At 43.4% G+C, this 22,634-nt stretch overlaps 1 protein-coding gene across 1 annotated transcript in view; it reads right to left on the bottom strand.

The window, feature by feature from the left end:
* LOC132888311 (reelin-like) overlaps positions 1–22,634 on the bottom strand; it is a 1,389,809-nt gene that overhangs the window by 821,478 nt on the left and 545,697 nt on the right. The window contains 1 exon segment of the mRNA XM_060924376.1: positions 2,276–2,385. Coding sequence (XP_060780359.1) covers positions 2,276–2,385 — 110 coding nt within the window.

Here is a 22,634-nt window from a genome sequence, read left to right as displayed (position 1 = left end):
ACCCACCAACATCCCAGAGTTGAAGCTGTTCTGTATGGAGGAATGGGCTAAAATTCCTCCAAGCCGGTGTTTAGGACTGATCAACAGTTACCGGAAATGTTTAGTTGCAGTTATTGTTGCACAAGGGGGTCACACCAGATACTGAAAGCAAAGGTTCACATACTTTTGCCATTCACAGACATGTAATATTGGATCATTTTCCTCAATAAATAAATGATCAAGTATAATATTTTTGTCTCGTGTGTTTAACTGGGTTCTCTTTATCTACTTTTAGGACTTGTGTGAAAATCTGATGATGTTTTAGGTCATATTTATGCAGAAATATTGAAAATTCTACAACCCCAATTCCAAAAAAATTGGGACAAAGTACAAATTGTAAATAAAAACAGAATGCAATGATGTGGAAGTTTCAAAATTCCATATTTTATTCAGAATAGAACATAGATGGCATATCAAATCTTTAAACTGAGAAAGTGTATCATTTAAAGAGAAAAATTAGGTGATTTTAAATTTCATGACAACAACACATCTCAAAAAAGTTGGGACAAGGCCATGTTTACCACTGTGAGACATCCCCTTTTCTCTTTACAACAGTCTGTAAACGTCTGGGGACTGAGGAGACAAGTTGCTCAAGTTTAGGGATAGGAATGTTAACCCATTCTTGTCTAATGTAGGATTCTAGTTGCTCAACTGTCTTAGGTCTTTTTTGTCGTATCTTCCATTTTATGATGCACCAAATGTTTTCTGTGGGTGAAAGATCTGGACTGCAACCTGGCCAGTTCAGTACCCGGACCCTCCTTCTATGCAGCCATGATGCTGTAATTGATGCAGTATGTTGTTTGGCATTGTCATGTTGGAAAATGCAAGGTCTTCCCTGAAAGAGACGTCGTCTGGATGGGAGCATATGTTGCTCTAGAACCTGGATATACCTTTCAGCATTGATGGTGTCTTTCCAGATGTGTAAGCTGCCCATGCCACATGCACTAATGCAACCCCATATCATCAGAGATGCATGCTTCTGAACTGAGCGCTGAAAATAACTTGGGTCATCCTTTTCCTCTTTAGTCCGAATGACACGGCGTCCCTGATTTCCATAAAGAACTTCAAATTTTGATTTGTCTGACCACAGAACAGTTTTCCACTTTGCCACAGTCCATTTTAAATGAGCCTTGGCCCAGAGAAGACGTCTGCGCTTCTGGATCATGTTTAGATACGGCTTCTTCTTTGAACTATAGAGTTTTAGCTGGCAACGGCGGATGGCACGGTGAATTGTGTTCACAGATAATGTTCTCTGGAAATATTCCTGAGCCCATTTTGTGATTTCCAATACAGAAGCATGCCTGTATGTGATGCAGTGCCGTCTAAGGGCCCGACGATCACGGGCACCCAGTATGATTTTCCGGCCTTGACCCTTACGCACAGAGATTCTTCCAGATTTTCTGAATCTTTTGATGATATTATGCACTGGAGATGATGATATGTTCAAACTCTTTGCAATTTTACACTGTCGAACTCTTTTCTGATATTGCTCCACTATTTGTCGGCGCAGAATTAGGGGGATTGGTGATCCTCTTCCCCTCTTTACTTCTGAGAGCTGCTGCCACTCCAAGATGCTCTTTTTATACCCAGTCATGTTAATGACCTATTGCCAATTGACCTAATGAGTTGCAATTTGGTCCTCCAGCTGTTCCTTTTTTGTACCTTTAACTTTTCCAGCCTCTTATTGCCCCTGTCCCAACTTTTTTGAGATGTGTTGCTGTCATGAAATTTCAAATGAGCCAATATATGGCATGAAATTTCAAAATGTCTCACTGACGACATTTGATATGTTGTCTATGTTCTATTTTGAATACAATATCAGTTTTTGAGATTTGTAAATTATTGCATTCCGTTTTATTTGCAATCTGTACTTTGTCCCAACTTTTTTGGAATTGGGGTTGTAAAAGGTTCACAAACTTTTCAAAGTTTACCACTGTAATCGTTTTTAGGCTATAAACTTTTTTCCCCACCCTGAAACTTTTCTATTTGCTTTTAGCTTGAATTTCATTCCTTGCTGTGTCCTAGTAAAGGTGGAAAGACATATAATTTTTATTCTTATTATTTTTTTAAATTATGGTTTCTTTTTTTTTTTTTTACATCAAAAATACCTGAAATTTTAACAGGGATGTGTAGATGTTTTATAGCCACTGTATTTAGTTATGTAGCTAAAGTCTTAGTAACATTTTTTTTCTTTTATAGCAAGATTATTGACATCCTGAAAGAATGTGACTTTCACCATTGTCGATGGCCCACATATTGCCAATTCCAGTTCCAGTTTGTGTCCAGCGAAACTGAGTTCTCTCTGTGAGGGCAGCATTGGGAAGAGGGACAGAAATCCTTGTCCACCTACACACATATCCAAATAAAACTGATTAAAACAACTATTAGAATTTTACATTCCAGTTTTATAAACAAACATTATCTACTGCATTACTTAACCAATTAAAAACCATAAATATCAGCCTTAATGGACCTTGAAAAATGCTGTTAAAGTGAAAAGTAACGTAACACACAAATTATGTGATGCATGTGCAGCAGTATCAGAATGTTTCCCTGAATTTTCCTTCAAATTATTATTATTATTATTATTATTATTATTATTATTAATTTAGTATAGGTCATGTAAAATTCAGGGTGTGTTCATTTTGACATCCTCTCTAGAGGCAGACATGGGGGGAGGGGGGAGTAGGAGGCATGCCATAATGCATTTTGGTCGCAGAGTGATGAGGGATAATTCATGTTCACAGGGCCCTTAAATACTGCAGTAAGGCACTGCTCAACCTCTTTTCCTTCTGTGCCATTACAGAGGTATGCTCCAGGTTTTAGTTTGTTTAAAATGTGTCAGTTTGTTTAATTTTATGCATGTGTGTGTGTGTGTGTGTGTGTGTGTGTGTGTGTGTGTATATCTATACAAGTTATTGTTAAACCATGTTTTGTCCTGTGCTTTATTTTAACTTAAGTTACCAGGGGAAAAAGAGAGCATTAGTTTGCACACAGTAGCTGGCTAGTGGTGCAGCAGGTGAGGGGAGTATGCTAGTTTGCTGCCAGGAAAAAAAAAGGCAGATGTTAAGTAGCTAGTATGAAGGTGCGTTTTGAGTGTTTTATTATTACCAGTGTTAACATGGTATATTCTTTTTTGCCAAGAATAGCCAGAACTGTATTTGTCTGGCTAGCTCACTGCCTGAATTTTGTTGATTTTTATTTTTTTTTTATAATCAGAGAGAGACAGAGAGCAATAAAAGCAACGAGACCTGGACTGGTTAAGGCACCATCTCCCTTACACAACACAACACGATGAGAGACAGAGAGAGAGAGACACGGATGAGCCATAACATTAAAACCACTGATGTGAACCGAATAATAGACATTATGTTCTTAAAATGGCACCTGTCAAAGGGATAGGATATGTTAGGCAGCAAGTGAACAGTCAGTTCTTAAAGCTGATGTGCTGGGAGCAGGAAAAATGGGAAAGTGTTAATGTCTGAGTGACTTTGACAAGTGCCAAATTGTGATGACTAGACGACTGGCTCAGAGCATCTCCAAAATGGCAAGTCTTGTGGGGTTTTCCCAGTATACAGCATTAGTACCTACCAAAAGTGGTCCACTTTTGGACACCGGTGAACTGATGACAGGGTCACGGACACCCAAGGCTCGGTGACGCACGTAGAGAGTGAAGGCTAGCCCATCTGGCCCAATCCCACAGAAGAGCTACTGTTGCACAATTTGCACAAATAGCTATGATATAAAGGTGTCTGAAAACATGGAGGAAGACATGGCACCATGATGCACTATGGGAAGAAGACAAACCAGCAGCAGGATGCTGATTGGGAAATGTCCTGCTAGGAATGTTTGAGTCCTGGCATTCATGTGGATGTTACTCTAATGTGTGAGCCAATATCACTGTACGGTTCCTTTTGGTGTCCTGTAGATAATTAATTAATGTGCCATGTTAACATAAAATGACTGTGAAAGGGTTTGTTATATTGGGCTCAGTATTTATGTTCATTAAAAACTATTACTTGGCTTTTTAGATTCTATTTTTTAGTTTTGTTTAAGAGTCAAAGTCCCTCTAATGCCAGCACCTGATCTTCCCAGGCAGGCTTCTGCACCCAGTACTAACCAGGCCCTTAAGGTGCATTGGGCCGCACCAATCTCCATTTCCATAGCCCTTGGCTTTTCGCGGATTACATCGCTGGAGTTACAGTGAGGGGCTGGTCCTCTGGTAACTGCAAGAGTTTGACCCTTTACTCACATCTGTATTGCGACATGCCTCACCAGATGGCAGTAGGTAACATTTTTATGATGGTCTTTGGTCTATCCGACCTCGAGGAGAAATTGCAATCTCCTGGTCAAGATTGTTTAAGAGTATGCATGCTCCCATGCACTGCTCATTTAATTTCAATGTGAGTAAAATAGAACACCAACAACTTTATTCATCACATGTACACTTCTAAAATTCCTCTCTGCATTTAACCCATCTGAGGCAGTGAACATGCACATATCTGTGAAGAAACTCAGTCGTCCAGGTACATAGTAATCTGTGGTTGGTTGAAGAGAGCAACTGGACTTGCTTGACGATTCTTGAAAACGTTTCGCCTCTCCTCCGAAAGGCATCCTCAGTTTTGTCTGACTACTAGGGAGTATCCAGTATTTATCCTCTCATGGATCATCATAGAATCCGAATCAAAATGCTGATGGCTGCATTGTATGTGGCTGATAGATGTCATAGACACCCACCTCTGTTCAATGATGGTCGTTCCAGGTTGACAAAAATGAACGATCCACCCTGGCTAAGATGTCTGCCAGTTTTCTGGAAGTCCTCTCATACTCCCGCACCAGTCGAAGGGAACTCATCCCAAAGTGCGTAGAAACATATCTGTGAAGAAACTCAGTCGTCCAGGTACATAGTAATCTGTGGTTACCATCATTGAACAGAGGTGGGTGTCTATGACATCTATCAGCCACATACAATGCAGCCATCAGCATTTTGATTCGGATTCTATGATGATCCATGAGAGGATAAATACTGGATACTCCCTAGTAGTCAGACAAAACTGAGGATGCCTTTCGGAGGAGAGGCGAAACGTTTTCAAGAATCGTCAAGCAAGTCCAGTTGCTCTCTTCAACCAACCACAGATTACTATGTACCTGGACGACTGAGTTTCTTCACAGATATGTTTCTACGCACTTTGGGATGAGTTCCCTTCGACTGGTGCGGGAGTATGAGAGGACTTCCAGAAAACTGGCAGACATCTTAGCCAGGGTGGATCGTTCATTTTTGTCAACCTGGAACGACCATCATTGAACAGAGGTGGGTGTCTATGACATCTATCAGCCACATACAATGCAGCCATCAGCATTTTGATTCGGATTCTATGATGATCCATGAGAGGATAAATACTGGATACTCCCTAGTAGTCAGACAAAACTGAGGATGCCTTTCGGAGGAGAGGCGAAACGTTTTCAAGAATCGTCAAGCAAGTCCAGTTGCTCTCTTCAACCAACCACAGATGAACATGCACATGTACACACAGATGAGCAATGAGCATACACGCATACACATACCCAGAGCAGTGGGCATCCATGCTAACAGTGCCTGGGCAGTAGTTGGGGGTTAGGTGCCTCGCTCAAGGGCACCTCAGCCTAAGGCCACCTCATGTTAATCTAACCGCATATCTTTGAACTGGGAGGGAAAATGGAGCACCTGGAGGAAACCCATGCAGACACGGGGAGAATGTGCAAACTCCACACAGAAAGGCTCCTGTTAGCCACTGGGCTCAAACCCAGAACCTTCTTGCTCTGAGGGGACAATGCTCATCACTACACCACCATGCCACCCCTATAGTCAAATAGTGTTTTTTTTTGTTTTCTTCATATTATTATTTTGTTAAATTATATTAGGGGAGAGCGGGATAAGATGAGCCAGAGGGTAAGATGAGCCACCCCCTGTTTCTAAGAAACAGTAAACAAATGTGATCATGTGACCACATTCAAAGGGGGGCGGGACCATTTACTTACACTTGTGGAGAGGAGCACCACATGTCAAACTAGGTGAGGGACATATTTATAAAAATGTGTTTTTGTGCTTTCTAAGTCAATTCCATGTTTGTCCACAGTGAAAATGATTTAGAGAAGACAAAAGTAGAATAATATTTAGACACATTAGGGTTAAGTTAGTGGCTTTCTAAGCTATGATATGAATGCTAATAAAAATAATTTTGATTAGCCTAATCCCCTTTATTAGCATTTTTCTACAAAATGGTGGCCACGGGGTAAGACGAGCCATTAGATGTGGGGCAAGTTGAGCCACTGGCTCAACTTACCCCATTGGTGGCTGAGCTTACCCAATATGGATGACACTTAAGTTTTCACATTTACTGGTCATATATGACAACAACATTATATATGACATCAGATGAGGAAGACCAGTTGTTAGATGTGGGGGATTATGTTGTGGCAAAATTCACGGGGAAGAAGAAAGTGCATTTCTTCATTGGCCAGATAATCAAATTGGATGTCTTCGAAATAGAGGCAAGATTTGTCAAAAGAAGCCGGTCATGCCATGGCTCTGCAAGAAAGCCGACCTTTGTCTTCAAAGAGAAAGATAAGGCTGTCCTGTCAAGACAGGATATTGTGAAAAAATTGCCCCACCCCTTTACTGTTGGGGGGACAGCACGGAGGGAGAGGCAAATGGTGTTCCCTTGCAATTTGAACGCTTGGAACATTGAATAATGATGAAATGATAGATGGAATGATTGCTGCATGTTTTAGCAATGTTTTAACCTACTGAAAGAAATAAGATTTTTTGGCACTGTTCTACTGTTTTAGTAATTTCTATAATATAGTATATCTCTCATTCCCTCTCTAACCATCCCTCTTTCTATCTATCTATGCATATCTCTCTCTCTATCCATCTATCTATCCCTCCCTATCCCATCTCGTTCTATCACCTCTCTCTTCATCTCCCCTTCTCTATGCAACGGCCCTATCCCCCACTTGATTGACTTGACTTGATTCACTGATTGCATTTCTAATAATAACGTGTCCGAATAACAAACCACATCATCAAGATACACAGCGCACCCCTCCAGTCCCGCAACGACTCGATTCATGAGCCGTTGGAAAGTGGAGGGGGCGTTGCGCAAACCAAATGGCATACGCATGTAGGAAAATAATCCGTTGGGTGTAACAAAGGCAGAAATCTCCTGTGCCCTAGAAGTCAGGGGTACCTGATAGTAACCTTTAAGCAAATCAAATTTGCTAACAAACCGAGCTGCACCAACCTGATCAATACAATCCTCTATGCGAGGCAATGGATACGAGTCTGGTTTTGTAACCATGTTCACCTTGCGGTAATCTGTACAAAACCTGTATGTGTGGTCAGGTTTTTTGACTAACAAACACGGTGAAGACCAACTTGAACATGATGGTACAGCAAGACCATTATCAATAAGATACTGGACACTATCATCCAAGCTCCTGCGCTTTTCAGAACTAACACGGTAAAACCTCTGACGGACAGGCTCTGCATCACCAACTTCTATGTCATGCTCAATCCATGACGTACAGGTTGGAATGTCTGAAAACAAACATAAAAACTCCAAAATTAAACTTTTTAACTGTTCTCTCTGCTGCAAGTCCATCTGACTCAGAAGTCCATCTAACTTGGCCAACATCTCGGAATTATTCAAATGAGCATGTAACATGGCATCATCAGGGCCCCTCATCTCTTCCCTCATCACAGAAGAATTAGGCAATGTAGATGCCAACAAACCAAGAGACACCTCAGGTTTAGCATCAGAATGTACTGATGTATAGTATGGCTTCAGTAAATTCACGTGGCATAATTGTGTTGCACGCCTACGATCTGGCGTAGCAACCACGTAATTCGTGTCAGACACCTGACGAACAACCCTATAAGGCCCCGAAAACTTTGCAGCAAAAGGAGAACCAGGAACAGGCAACAATGCCAAAACCTGATTTCCCGTATTGAAAGTACGAGCTTCAGTCTTACGGTCATAATTTTTCTTCATTTTTTAACTGAGCTTCAGTTAAATTCTCGTTTGCCATCTTACAAGCCAGAAGTAGCCTGCGTCGGAAACCATACACATAATCAGACAAAGTTTGTGGTGGTTCAGACGAATCTAATTCACTGGACAAGACTGACAAAGGAGTGCGAACTTTATGACCAAACACTAGTTCATTTGGACTAAACCCAGTGCTTTCCTGCACAACCGCTCTAGCTGCCAAAAGTAACCATGGCAGACCATCTTCCCACTCCCGTCCCATCTCTATACAATACGCACGCAACAGAGACTTAAAGGTGGCATGGAAACGTTCCAAGGCCCCTTGACTCTGTGCGTGATAAGCACTACTAAAGTTATGTTGTATCTGGAGCTCTTTTAAAGCAGCAGCAAATGTCTTTGATGTAAAATTTGAACCTCGATCACTCTGAATGATCTTAGGGAGGCCAAATGTTGAAATAAACTGAGACAGGCACTTTATAACAGACCTTGTAGTAATTGTCCTCAAAGCATATACAGTAGGGTAGCGAGTAGCCTGACACATAATAGTAAACAGATAAATACATCCAGTCTTAGACTTGGGCAAAGGTCCTACACAGTCAATAATCAAATATTCAAACGGATTACCAACGGATGGAATAGATTTCAGAGGTGCAGGTTTAATGACACTTGGTTTGCCAGCAACCTGACAAACATGACAAGCTCGAACAAACCGTGCAACATCTTTCTTTATCCGTGGCCAATAAAAATATTGTAACAACTGATTGTAGGTTTTTCTCACCCCAAAATGACCCGCTATTTCACCGTGAGCTGTTTTTAACGCAACCTCACGAAACTTTTCAGGCATCACCACCTGCAAAACCTGCTCTCTCACAACAGCATCTGCAGTAGGTGACCACCTTCTTAGCAATAAACCATCATTGATAAAGTAACTGTGGTCCAAATCATTATTTTGTTCACACAAATCAAAATACTTTTGTAAGCTCACATCATTCTTTTGAGCTTCCACAATGTCAGAACGAGACAAAGGTGCTGGTAATTTGGGAACAAATATTTGAGTAGACACGTTCTTAGATGCATCAAACAGCTTAGAATCTTGCGCACGGGCCATAGCGCGCGTCACAGCACAAGCAGTGAAAACATCTGGAAAATGTTTTTGACAAACATCAGACTCATCTAGTGGAGAAGCTTTATTCCCAACCACTGGTGATGGAGAGACCTGATCAGGAAAAACACAATCACGGGCCAAATTATTCCCAATAATCACATCAATTCCTTCAATGGGCAACGAGGGACGAACAGCTATGGCTACCTCACCATTCACAAAATCAGAGGACAATTGAATTTTGTGCAAAGGCACTGGGAATGACTGTAGACCAATTCCTCGAATCAATACAAAATTTCCCGTGTCAGATTGAGAAGAGAAGGACAAAACAGATTGGGAAATGAAACTTTCTGATGCGCCTGTATCACGCAAAATTTTCACTGGAACGCGACGGGAGTCTCCAAGCAAAGACACAAACCCATCCGTAACAAACGGCGCATAATCCGCTAAACTAGAAATCACCAATTCAGACGTATCACCTTTTAGAGTTACATTATCAGTTGACGCTGTACACTGGGTACGATCCAACAAATTCACTGCAGTCTTTTTAAAGTTGCTCTTTGAACACGCAGGCTTAATAGACGAGGTACAGAGGCCAACTTTGCCTCCCTCGCTTTTCACCTTATCATGCCCCAATAATACTGGACAATTTGATTTCCAGTGGTTTTGACCAAAGCAATAATTGCAATCCTTTTTAGGATTAAATCCGGGCGGCTTACCCTGCATCATTACATTAGTGTTGGAATTAACAGAAGTGTCCACTCTAACCCCGCTAGGGCAACGAGTGTACGAACGCAAACTAGACAGACGAGATGGAATCTTGTGCGTGAGAGAAAAATTATCAGCAAGAACCGCAGCCTCTGCTGGCGTTTTCACCTTATGTTCGTTAATATAAGTGGCTATACGATCAGGCAAGGGCGGCACGGTGGTGTAGTGGTTAGCGCTGTCGCCTCACAGCAAGAAGGTCCGGGTTCGAGCCCCGTGGCCCGCGAGGGCCTTTCTGTGTGGAGTTTGCATGTTCTCCCCGTGTCCGCGTGGGTTTCCTCCGGGTGCTCCGGTTTCCCCCACAGTCCAAAGACATGCAGGTTAGGTTAACTGGTGACTCTAAATTGACCGTGAGTGTGAATGGTTGTCTGTGTCTATGTGTCAGCCCTGTGATGACCTGGCGACTTGTCCAGGGTGTACCCCGCCTTTCACCCATAGTCAGCTGGGATAGGCTCCAGCTTGCCTGCGACCCTGTAGAAGGATAAAGCGGCTAGAGATAATGAGATGAGATGAGATGAGACGATCAGGCAAACCGTTTTTAAACTGTTCCAATATCATAAGATTGCACAACGTATCAAAACTCTCCACATTTTCTGCTGTAAGCCAGCGCTGAAAAAAAGTAGTTAAATCCCTTACCCATTCAGCATGTGTTTGTTTGTCCAACTTTTTCCAAGAACGAAAACGCTGTCTATAGGCCTCTGGAATTAACTCATAACATTTCAACACCGCCGCTTTAACGCGCTGATAAACTTTTCTATCAGCGGTGGGTAGAGCCACAAATGCCTGTTGGCCACGACCAATTAACGAGGTCTGCAACAATAATGTTTTCTCCTCATCGCTCCAATGCTGTTCCGTAGCAATGTTCTCAAACAAGGAGAAAAACACATCAGGATCACGCTCATTAAATTTAGGCAGGAACTTGATCATGCTGGCCAAACCAGGTTGCGAAGTAGACGGACTGCCGAGTCTGCCCTCAGCAGTTAACTGCAATCGAGTGTGCTCAAATTCACGGTCCTGTTCTAATTGTTTAAGCCGCTCAAGTTCCAATAAACGTTGTTTTTCTTTTTCCTGAACTTCCAATCTCCTACAAGCCATTTCTTTATCGAGCCTCCTTTGCACTAACTCGTCATCCAATTTCATCTGCTGCAGTTTTAGCTCATGTTGAAATTTCAAAAGCTCAATTTGCTGTTCATATGACAACGATGTTACCATCGGCATATATGAAGCTGGTTTACCAAACACATTCTTCTCAATCAATCTCATTCGAACAAGATTCAACAGTTCATCCTTCAATGCTGCCTTTGGCAATACTACATCAAGTTTATAATAATCAACCACACTAAACAACTGATCCTTAGTGAGGGTAACCAACAAGGCCTCAGAGGGAGCTTCAAAAAATGCTTCCAAGGTACTCATTTTTACCGTCAACAATAAACAAATCACCAATTAACAAATCGCCACTGGCCAATGGCAAATCCAAACAATTACAAATAGACACTGGGGTGTGCCACTAATCTAACCATGCAACTGGCTAAACAAAGTAATCCAAAAGTATCCACGTATCCAAAAGTAACAAACTACTCCACAAATCCAAAATAATTGGGCAAAGTGTAACGCAACTCACGTAAACAGGACAACACCGGAGTTTCCCCTTAAACATTTATCCCCCTACTAAACTAACCTGTCTTCACACTAAGTCTAAGAACAAGGATCATTTACTCACCATTACCATTGGATCCGTACTGTCCCGACCAAAGTCAATTCAGCCGGTTTTCCAAGGCGGTGCCCTCGCCCAGACTTCAGTGACACAGTAGCCTAAACCCCACGCAAACGCGTTCTAACTGGGGAAAATGCCAACTCCACTCTATGCCCTCCCGTAACGCACGCCCAAACACACTTACCGACTCTACTCTTAATCAAACAAAACAAATGGTTGGTCAAACAACTTCCGCAAAAAACTTCAAAAGAGTTAACAATCACAATGTAATCAATCACAACGTAACCAATCGCTTTACAACCAATGCGAACCCCCCAAACAAACCACATGGCATAATAGCTTAGCTCCCGGACGAGCCCCCATATGTTACGACCACTAGGCTCAAGTGACCATAACATAAAAGGGAGTCCACACAGTTGTTCCAATTTTAGCAGTATTTTAATTAAATAATAATAATAAAAAGAAGAAAAATGAGAAAGAACAAAGGAAAACATGCGCTGGGCAGGCCTTCTCCCAGTGAAGGCCTGAACAGCACACAGCCAAACAACCAAACCAAAATGCCAGCAAAGCACGCCCACCCACCTAACAGCCATAGGCTGTATTTGAACTGTTCCGCCTGTTTGGCCAAAATGACAAGATACCAAACAGCTCCTTCTAAAGGTCGGGAGGGGGAGAGAGAACAAGTTCAAGATTAATATATCAAAAAGGTGGAGTAAGCACTCTCAGCATGACCAAGCTGGGCGTGACAAAGTTGTTTACTTTGTTAACCTAACATGTTTTGTGTTGGCTCAATTTACCCCACACAGTGGCTCATCTTACCCCGTGCATGGGGTAAGTTGAGCCACTTGACATTTTTTTTTCAAGAGGTAATATCACTCTAACCATAAGAGCTTATCAATTATTTTTTGCTCAGATAGTAACAGTACACTTTGAAATTTGGTATGGTGTGTAGACTGGAAGCAAAAATGGCTTTAACATGTAGTTATGATGAAAAATTTAAAAAGTGGCTCATCTTACCCCGCTCTCCCCTACTCAAGTTGAGTGCATTGATCATTTGTTAATAAAAAAATTCATTTAATAAAAAAAGGTTTTGTACAGTATCTTGCACAAATATTCATCCCCCTTCATGTTTGTCCTATTTTGCTGCATTACAAGCTGGAATAAAAATGGATTTTTATTTTTATTTATTTTTATTTTTTTTGGGGGGGGGGGGGCGGGGGGGGTTGTTAGAGAACCAGCAGATTTCTGGACCAGCTCTTATTTAGGGGTTTCATATGAAAGGCAGTGAATACCTACACACACTCTAGATTTCTGTTTTTTCATCTTAATTATTGTTTGTCACAATAAAAAAAATGTACCTTTAAAGTGATAGGCATGTTGTGTAAATCAAATGGGGCTAATCCCCCAAAAATCAATTTTAATTCCAACTTGTAATCCGACAAAACAGGACAAACACCAAGGGGGATGAATACTTTTGCAAGACACTGTATGTGTTCCTTAAATGATTGTCCACCATGTCATTGTGGCAGCGAGGGTGTGGTTGAGCATGAGCTGTGAATAGGAAGGAGTCAGGTTGAACCAGCAGGTAACATGTGACGAGTTACATCTGTGTCTAATTACTGGCTGTCTATTAATGTGTTTCTGTCTGTCTTCCAGACAGCCTGTAAAGATTGAGAGAGAGAGAGAGAGAGAGCTGTGTTCCCCAATGTACATGGATGTGCTAAGGTTCATGGAAAAGTGAGAGTAAAAATAAAGTGCACCTTGAATTGTCACGCCTGGTCCTGAGTTTCTCATTGCTCCAACATAAGGAACCATTACACTGTTGTATTACACTGAAACCCAGGACTGTTGCCAAAACGCCCAACTGTCTAGTGAGACAAAAAGCCACCACTGAGTCCAAACAGGCCAGAGGGCTCCTCCAGACACTTATCAATGACCTCCAGTGCCAGCACTGGGAACTCATTGCACTGCCCATCAAGCAGGGGCAGTGCTTCTGGGCTCTGCTTGAGGCCCAGATGGAGGATCAGCAGGTGGTCCAGTCAGCAGGTGCTCCAGTGGGTGCTCCTGCAGCAGGTGTGTCTGTCCAGCTGGTGACGATGGGGCTGCGGAATGATCCCAAAGCCTTCATGGAGTTGTATGAGCGAGTTGCAGAGGTGAGCTCGGGGCCAACCTCACAGTGGATGGCCTGCTTATTGCAGCTCCTGTTGGGGGAAGCCCAGTTTGTGGCTCGGCAGCTCCCGTCCACCAGCATGCTGGAGTACCTGGAACTGAAGCGGGCTATCCTGCAGTGGGTCAGCCATGGCCCAAAACAGCATTGCCAGTGCTTCTGCACACTGGCATATGGTGAAGTCAGACACCGGCATTCACACAACAGCTCCAGGAGGCCTGCAATAGTGACTGCTGGTAGGTGAGTGTGACATGGAGAACATCATTGATTGCATGACACTGGAGCAGTTCGTCGCCCAACTGCCGAGCAAGACCTCAATCTGGATCCAGTGTCACTGCATGGCATCACTGGAGGAGGCAGTCCAACTGGCAGAGGACCACCTGATGGCACTTCTGTGAGCAGGAGCTCCCACAGCATCTCTTCCTCTCTCTCCCTCTCCTTGCCCCTCCCCTACCCCAGCCCTGTGAAGATAGGGGCCAACTCCACCAATTCCTGCTCCCAGGACTCGTGTCTGTTCTCATGTTGCCTTTCTCCTTCTGTGTCTGTGCTGCCACTAACCCCTCTCTCTCTCCATAGATGAACCCATTCATATCTACCAAAATTGCAAGAAAGTCTTGGCAGGTCTGTCAGTGCAGCAGGAAGGCTGGGATTTCCTGGAATCAACATTTTTGCAAAGGCACGGGGATTCTGATTTGCATTCCTGATGTCCCGTGGGTTTCCCCTGATCAAGCAGGAACATACTGCATCATGATGACATGGAGAGTGGGGAGGGCCCTCCTTTCTCTCTGGGGAATCCCTCTGGGGATTTCCCACTAGAGCAGACATGTGACGAGTCTCCAAGGCATGCTTTTGACCAAGTGAAAGTAATTTTTGGCCAAAACATCCAGCCTAATGTTATGCTTCCCTTTCCATATTTTTTTCATTGTTAAGGATAGGGGATATCAAGTGATACAGGACATTCAGCCTAAGGAAGAGACGACACAATTGTTGGCCCGGAAGAGGCAACTTCAATGTGACTCATCATAATCCCATGGCTGGGCACATCCGTCAGGACAAAACACTAAATCATCTCATGGCCCAGTTTTATTGGCCAAGAATTCATGCCGATATCTGCAGGTGGTGTGTAGCTTTGTCACAAATACTAGCTGGTAAATACAGCAGCCATGCCAAAAGTGCCATTGTGCCCATTACCATTAATTGAGATCCCCTTCGAAAGAATTGGCATGGATCTTGTCAGGCCATTAGATCGATCTGCATGTGGCTATTGCTTTGTGTTAGTCATAGTGGATTATGCAACGTGATACCCAGAAGCAGTGCCTCTTCACAATATCTCTGCACGGGGTGTTGCGGAGGCACTCTTACACATTACCTCCTGAGTTGGTATTCTGAAAGAAATCCTGAATGATCAAGGCATGACTTTTATATTACATACATTTCGCAAACTGTATTAATTATTGAGGATTACGTTGATTTGTATCAGTGTTTACCATGTACAAACAGATGGGCTGGTTGCATGATTTAATCAAACACTTAAAAACATGATTCATAAGTTCATTCACAGGGATGCTAGAAACTGGGATAAGTGGCTAAATCTTCTGTTTGCAGTGCCTGAGGTCCCAAAAGCCTCCACCGGGTTTTCCCTGTTTGAATTGCTGTATTGGTGGAAGCCCCGTGGTGCCTTAGACATCATTAAAGAAAATTGGGAGGGACATTCACAAAGCAAAAATGAACTCCAGTATGTTCTTGACCTGAGAACAAAACTCCAGGTAGATAAAGTGCTCATTTTATTGCCTATGTCAAGCTCAAAATTACTTGCCAAGTGGTGCAGATGTTTTCATGCATAAGTAACCACACACACACACACACACACACACACATTGATGTAATCACACCATACAGTGATTTGTCTTATGCTGATTATATATTGATTCAAAGACAATTATGTTGATTTTCAGTAATTGTCTGCAATGGAGAAATCTGTCTCTGAGAGTGATTGGCCAGACCTAATTTTTTTTGCTGGATTACATGAGGGATGATACTAGTAACAGTAACACAGTTTAAAGGAGTCAGTTATTGAGGTCAAGACTGTACAACAGTGATGGTTAAAGGATTAATTAATTGTGCTTTGTTTTGAATGGTTCTAACATGATTAACTATTTTGATTTCTAATCAACATATCTAAAGTGCAGAGGGTGATCTGCCGAACCCAGACACCGAGTGCATTATTGTGCTAAACAGCAGGTAGAGTGGGAATTTTTGCCTAATAACTTCAGACTACAAAAGAAGTTTTTCGCCCACTCCTGGGGAGGGAGTAAACCTTTCTATTACTCTGTGATATTTTTTATTGCTCAAATCATTGATATTTTATTTATCTAAATCAGGATGTGTTATTTTTGAAGAAATCAATAACATGAACAGTAAATGTTGTGAAATCTATGTAGTCAAATGTTTGATTGGTTTGACTTTGTGTATTAATCTTGTGTTTTGGCATCTAAAGAATGCCTCAAATCCTAGGACAAGTGTGCAAGTATGTATGTGATTTATTCATTGGTCGATAGAAGACTTTGTGTTGAGAACAACTTGCACTGTCCAGCTGGACCCTTTCCTCATGTCAATTATATCATGACAGCACGACTACCTGAGGTTGATGACCCAGAAGTTAGTGTGCAATTATTGATAGAAATGCTTTCTAGTAACCCTGACAAATCCATTGTGCAATAAACTAAGACTGCTGTCTGATGCAAACACTGGTGAGAAGTTCCAACACCAAATTGTGAATATGTTGAAATGGGATATGAATAGTCATCAAGGATGCAATCGTGAAATTTCTGTTGGAAGATAGAAACTTCTTTTGTTGGAAGGAGAAGAGCTATGACTACTGAAGGGGGCAGATGAAGTGCTACACTGCAAAAAATTGAAAAATGAATTTGAGGAGAAAATTACTGAATACGAGTGAAATTATCTTGCTCCATGGACAGATATTTTTACTAAGACATCTTAGAATAAGTTGGTTGCAATCTAGAACTAAGTTTAATAATCTCAGAATTGGTGTCTTGTATTCTTCTAATCAGAAATGCTAGATCATTTAAATTATTTTCAAGATATTTTCACTTGCTAAGATTTCATTTTTGCAGTGTAGTAACCTCTCTCTGTCCCTGCAACAGTCCCTCAATGTGGCACTGTCACATGAGACAGAAGAAAAGAAGAAACTAGAAATATCTGGATTTGTATGGACTGAAATGGGCTTACACATTTTTACTACTGATTTTCCTCCTTTTGTGTACCAATCATTAGTTTTGAGCCAGTATGACAAGCACTAGTTCTGATTTTTGTTTTTACCACTGTAATCTGACTTTCGAGTCAGAAAGGGGGAATGTTGGTGTTTTTGTAACCACACACGCATGCGCGCGCGCGCACACACACTGATGTCATCACACACATACACCGATTTGTCTTATGATGATTATATATTGATACAAAGCCAATTATGTTGTCAGTAAAGACTAAAATGAAGTTGATCCCACTTCAAAGAAATTATGAGTAGATTTGTTAAAACATTGTTTTTTACAGAACTTTGAATCATGCACAGATTCAGAATCAAGTCGTTTAAATGTTATTTGTTAGTTAGCTCAGTGTGGCTTTGACAATATTGTTAGAGTGAGACCTGAAAATATTCTTTTTTTTAAATGACATCATTGTCACACTGAAAATATTGGTGGATACAAACTTCTAACTTGGAGAGTATGTGTGGACCAATAGAAAATATTGGTAGAAAAGAGGCCAAGCATGGTGTGATGCGTGTAGACCCCGAAGCCGCCGCCAGGCGCCGCTAAAACCGCCATTTAGAATTTGAGCCGCCGCCAGCCAATAATTTTGTAAGCCAATTTGAGCCGCTATCTAATAAAATTTGGCTGAGCCACTAAGAATTGTGTACATCAAATAATGGGTTCATCCACATCATGAGCTACAAGAAAAGTGACACAAACATGATCAACTGTACACACTAGTAGTAACACAATAGAGACGTATAGGCATACACTGTAGAGATTTAGAACTGATATCACAGCACAGAGAGCCACCATAAGCTTGCCGTTGTGACTACCTGTCTGGCTTCCCGCCCCTCACACCGTTACCACGATACACTGGGGAACCCGGGAACCCACCCAGAGCATCAATCGACTCCGATATCGACGAGATGGCTGCATTCTTTGCCGCTGCTGAGGGAAAGTGTAAAGGTATTTTTTGTTTGTTTGTTTGTTTCACATACTTCGAGATTGATAAAAAAAAGTACTCCACCACTCTACTTTCATCATAGTAAGATAGCTGCCAGTCCTTCACTGGTCATTGCTAGTGAGAGTAGATAGCTAGATGCCTTCCTCGAACAATCCAGATTAGCTTATTATTAGCATTGAACTACAATCTTGCTAGATTTATATTTACAATGAAGTAAGAGACCAGGGGACCTGTGGTAATTTGCTATTTATTCCCCCCATTTGTTTGATCCGTTCGCCCGGATATATGCCACACAGTGACGTCCAGTATCAGCCATTTGTAGCCATAAACATTTTGGTGGCTGCAGCAGCCATTAAGGTTTTGGCTGAGTCAGCTAGCCAGCCAATAATTTCATCAGCCAGCCATTATCCTGAAAACAAACGGCTTCGGGGTCTAGATGCATGAATCAATCAGAATTCATTAAAATTGTTACTAAATTGTATTGAACACTTCGTTAGAGCACTATAAAAATGAAAGCTTTGTGATTTTGAGTCAAATCATGCTGCAGACTGACTCAGCTTTTGATATTGATTTAAGAAAAGTCTACCTTTCCTGCAAACTCTTTGACTTTGGAGAATTTTTGCTTGAGAGAGTTTCCACAGCAGTGGCAAGAGCCATTTGAGGTCACACAGTGAATTGGGGAAGTCAACTATGAGATCAGGCGCACAGATAGAGGCGATACATGTAAAATTTACCACCTGAATCTCCTGAAACTGTGGAGAGAGGAGGTTCCTGTGGCTCTGGCAATAGTAGTTCTGGAGAGGGCAGAGCTGGGACCAAAGGCAAATCCAGAAGGTGCAGCCCAATTCACCCTGGTCCCCTGTGGAGACCACATCTCACCATCCTAGAGAACACAGGTTGTTAGATTGCAGGAGGAATTCTGCAATGTGTTTTCACCCCTCCCTGGTAGCACTGACCTCAGAGCACAAATTAGAGACTCCCCCAGGTGTGGTGGTGCATAGCTGCCCGTATTGGCTCCTGGAGCACAAGAAAAATGTGGTTCAGGATGAAGTCAAGGTGATGCTTGACTTTGAAGTCATTGAGGAGTTGGACAGCGAATGGGGCAGCCTGGTGGTCTTAGTTCCCAAGACTGACGGGATGGTCAGGTTTGGATGATAGAAAGTCAATACAGTGTCTAAATTTGATGCATATCTGATGCTTTGCATTGAATGAACTCTATCAGCACATCAGTGAGCAGCAGACAGCCCACCCAGATACTTTCCTCATCCTGGCTGGGGATTTCAACCATGCAAACGCCAAGAGCGTGTTTCCAAAACTCTGTGGACATATCAACTTTCCCCACACGTGGAAACAATACTCTGGACAATGTTTACACCATGCATAGAGGCGCCTACAAAGCCCTCCCCCTCCCCCACCTTAGGGCCTCAGATAACTCCACTGTTATGCTAATGCCAGCATACAGGCTGCTGGTTAAAGTCACCAACCCAGCTACAAAGCAGGTACGTGTGTGGCCAGAGGGGTCCTCAGAGGCACTCCAGGACTGTTTTTCCACCACTGACTGAAGCATGTTTAGACAGGTGGCCACCTACAACAACACTACAGATCTCCAGGAGTACACGGAGACCATCACTGCCTACATGAGGAAGTGCATGGATGACGTTACAGTCACCAGAACCATCTCCATTTGAGCAAATCAGAAGCCATGGCTGACAGGGGAAGTCCACAGGCTCCTGAGGGCTCGGAACACCGCCTTCAGAGCTGGGGATGAGGTGGGCCTGAGGACAGCTTGGGCCAACCTGTCACAAGGCATCAGGGTGGCCAAGAGACAGTATTCCAGGAACATTGCTGACTACTTCAATGACAGCAGAGACACCAGGAACCTGTGGCGGGGATTCAGACCATCACAGACTACAAGCCCTCGCCACAGACCTGTGATAACTCCACCTCTCTGCTGAATCAGTTGAACGACTTCTTTTTTCACTCGCTTTGAGGCAGACAACAGCACCACAGCACAGAAGACCCCACCACCTCCCGGCAACCAGGTGTTGACGCTGTCCCCAGACAGTGTGAGGAGAGCTCTCAGGAAGACAAATGCATGGAAAGCCCTGGGTCCTGATAACATTCCTGGTCGTGTCCTGAGAGACTGTGCCGAGGAGCTCACAGATGTCTTTACAGACATCTTCAACATCTCGTTGAGCCAGGCTGTTGTCCCCACATGCCTCAAAGCCACCACCATCATCCCGGTCCTGAAGAAGCCGTCTCCCTCCTGCTTCAATGACTACCGCCCGGTCGCACTCACTCCCATCCTCATGAAGTGCTTCGAGCAGCTAGTCATGCTGCATATCAAGTCTGCCCTCCCCTCCGCCCTGGACCCTTTCCAGTTTGCATATCAGTCCAACCGTTTGACCGATGATGCCATCTCCTCTGCCCTCCACTTAGCCCTCACCCACCTGGAGACAAAAGACTCGTATGTCAGAATGTTGTTCATAGACTTTAGCTCAGCATTCAACACAATCATTCCTCAGCTGCTCATTCATAAACTGGCCCAGCTGGGACTCAACACCTCCCTGTGCAACTGGCTGCTGGACTTCCTGACAGGGAGACCACAGGCTGTACGGGTCGGCAGCAACTCCTCCAGCACCATCACATTGAACATGAGGGCCCCCCAAGGATGTGTGCTGAGCCCCCTCCTCTTCACACTGCTGACCCACGACTGCACACCAACATCCAGCTCCAACATCTTCATTAAGTTTGTGGATGACATGACTGTGGTGGGTCTCATCAACAATGGCAATGAGACAATCTACAGGAGTGAGGTGAGCCACTTGGCCATGTGGTGCAAGGACAACAATCTCCGCCTGAACGTGGAGAAGACAAAGGAGATTGTTGTGGACTTCAGGAGAGCGCACACCTAGCATGCTCCACTAACTATCAACAGTGCTGCAGTAGAGAGGGTGAGCAGCACCAAGTTTCTGGGTGTGCACATCTCTGAAGACCTGTCCTGGAGCAACAACACCGCATCACTGGCCAAAAAAGCCCAACAGCATCTGTACTTCCTCCACAAACTGAGGAGAGCAAGAGCCCCGGCCCCCATCATGCACACATTCTACAGAGGCACCATCGAGAGCATCCTGACCAGCTGCATCACCGTGTGGTACGGCGCCTGCACCGTGTCCTGCTGCAAGACTCTGCAGTGCATCGTGAGAGCAGCTGAGAGGATCATTGGTGTCTCTCTCCCTTCTCTTATGGATATCTATAACTCCCACCTCACCCGCAAAGCCATCAGGATTGCAGGTGACCCCACCCACCCATCTCACAGCCTCTTCAGCCTGCTGCCATTGGGGAGGAGACTGCAGAGTCTCCGGGCCAAAACCAGCAGGCTCAAGGACAGTTTCTTTCACTAGGCGGTCAGGAGGCTCAACTCCCTCCCTGTTCTGCCCCTCCTCCCCCCTCTGCCACAGATTCTGCCCGGACACCCCCCTGCTCCCCCTTCAGCATCTGACATCATGTCACCCTCACAGTTCCCCCCCCAACACACACACACACACACACACACACACACACACACTCAACATTCATTCGTACACTGAACTCAGGGACTGCACATTTGACTTTACCTAGCTCATTTGCACTATTCTGCACTACCTCACCTTAACAGCTATTAATTTATTGTTTAAACTGCTTATTTCATGTTTACCTGCTATACCTCAAGTGCCCTTGACTATTTATTTTATGTCCTTTTGCTCCAATTTATATATATCGTCTCATTATCTCTAGCCGCTTTATCCTGTTCTACAGGGTCGCAGGCAAGCTGGAGCCTATCCCAGCTGACTACGGGCGAAAGGTGGGGTACACCCTGGACAAGTCGCCAGGTCATCACAGGGCTGACACATAGACACAGACAACCATTCACACTTACATTCACACCTACGGTCAATTTAGAGTCAACAGTTAACCTAACCTGCATGTCTTTGGACTGTTGGGGAAACCGAAGCACCTGGTGGAAACCTACGCGGACATGGGGAGAACATGCAAACTCCGCACAGAAAGGCCCTCACCGGCCACGGGGCTCGAACCCGGACCTTCTTGCTGTGAGGCGACAGCGCTAACCACTACACCACCGTGCCACCCCATATATATATATATATGTGTGTGTATAGGTGTATATGTGTGTGTATATGTCTATTTCTTATCTAGAGTGTTTATACTGTTTATATTGTTTATTTCAGTTATTATTTTTTTATTTATTGCATTGCCTGTTTGCACCGTGGGTCAGAGAGGACTGAAATTTCATCTGTGCTGTATGTCAAGCATGGATAGCATATTTGACAATAAAGTTGACTTGACTTGATGAACTGCTTGATCCGTTAGATGTGGCTCGCTTTTATTTGGCATTATTTGAAAAAGGGATATTGGCAGATCCCCTTGACTCCATTATCCCAGGAAAAAAAGGCCTTTTCCACTCCACTTGGTTTACACCAATTTGTCACCCTTCCTTTTGAGTTGTTTGGGGCCCCAACAATGTTTTAGCATCTCATGGACTGAACCTTCTGTCCCCACAATGCATATGCTGCTGCCAACTTA

This window comes from Neoarius graeffei, chromosome 6 (assembly GCF_027579695.1).
Source record: "Neoarius graeffei isolate fNeoGra1 chromosome 6, fNeoGra1.pri, whole genome shotgun sequence".
NCBI classification, from domain to species: domain Eukaryota; kingdom Metazoa; phylum Chordata; class Actinopteri; order Siluriformes; family Ariidae; genus Neoarius; species Neoarius graeffei.
The sequence above is the reverse complement of the archived record's forward strand: the minus strand, read 5'-3'. Positions and strand labels throughout refer to the sequence as shown.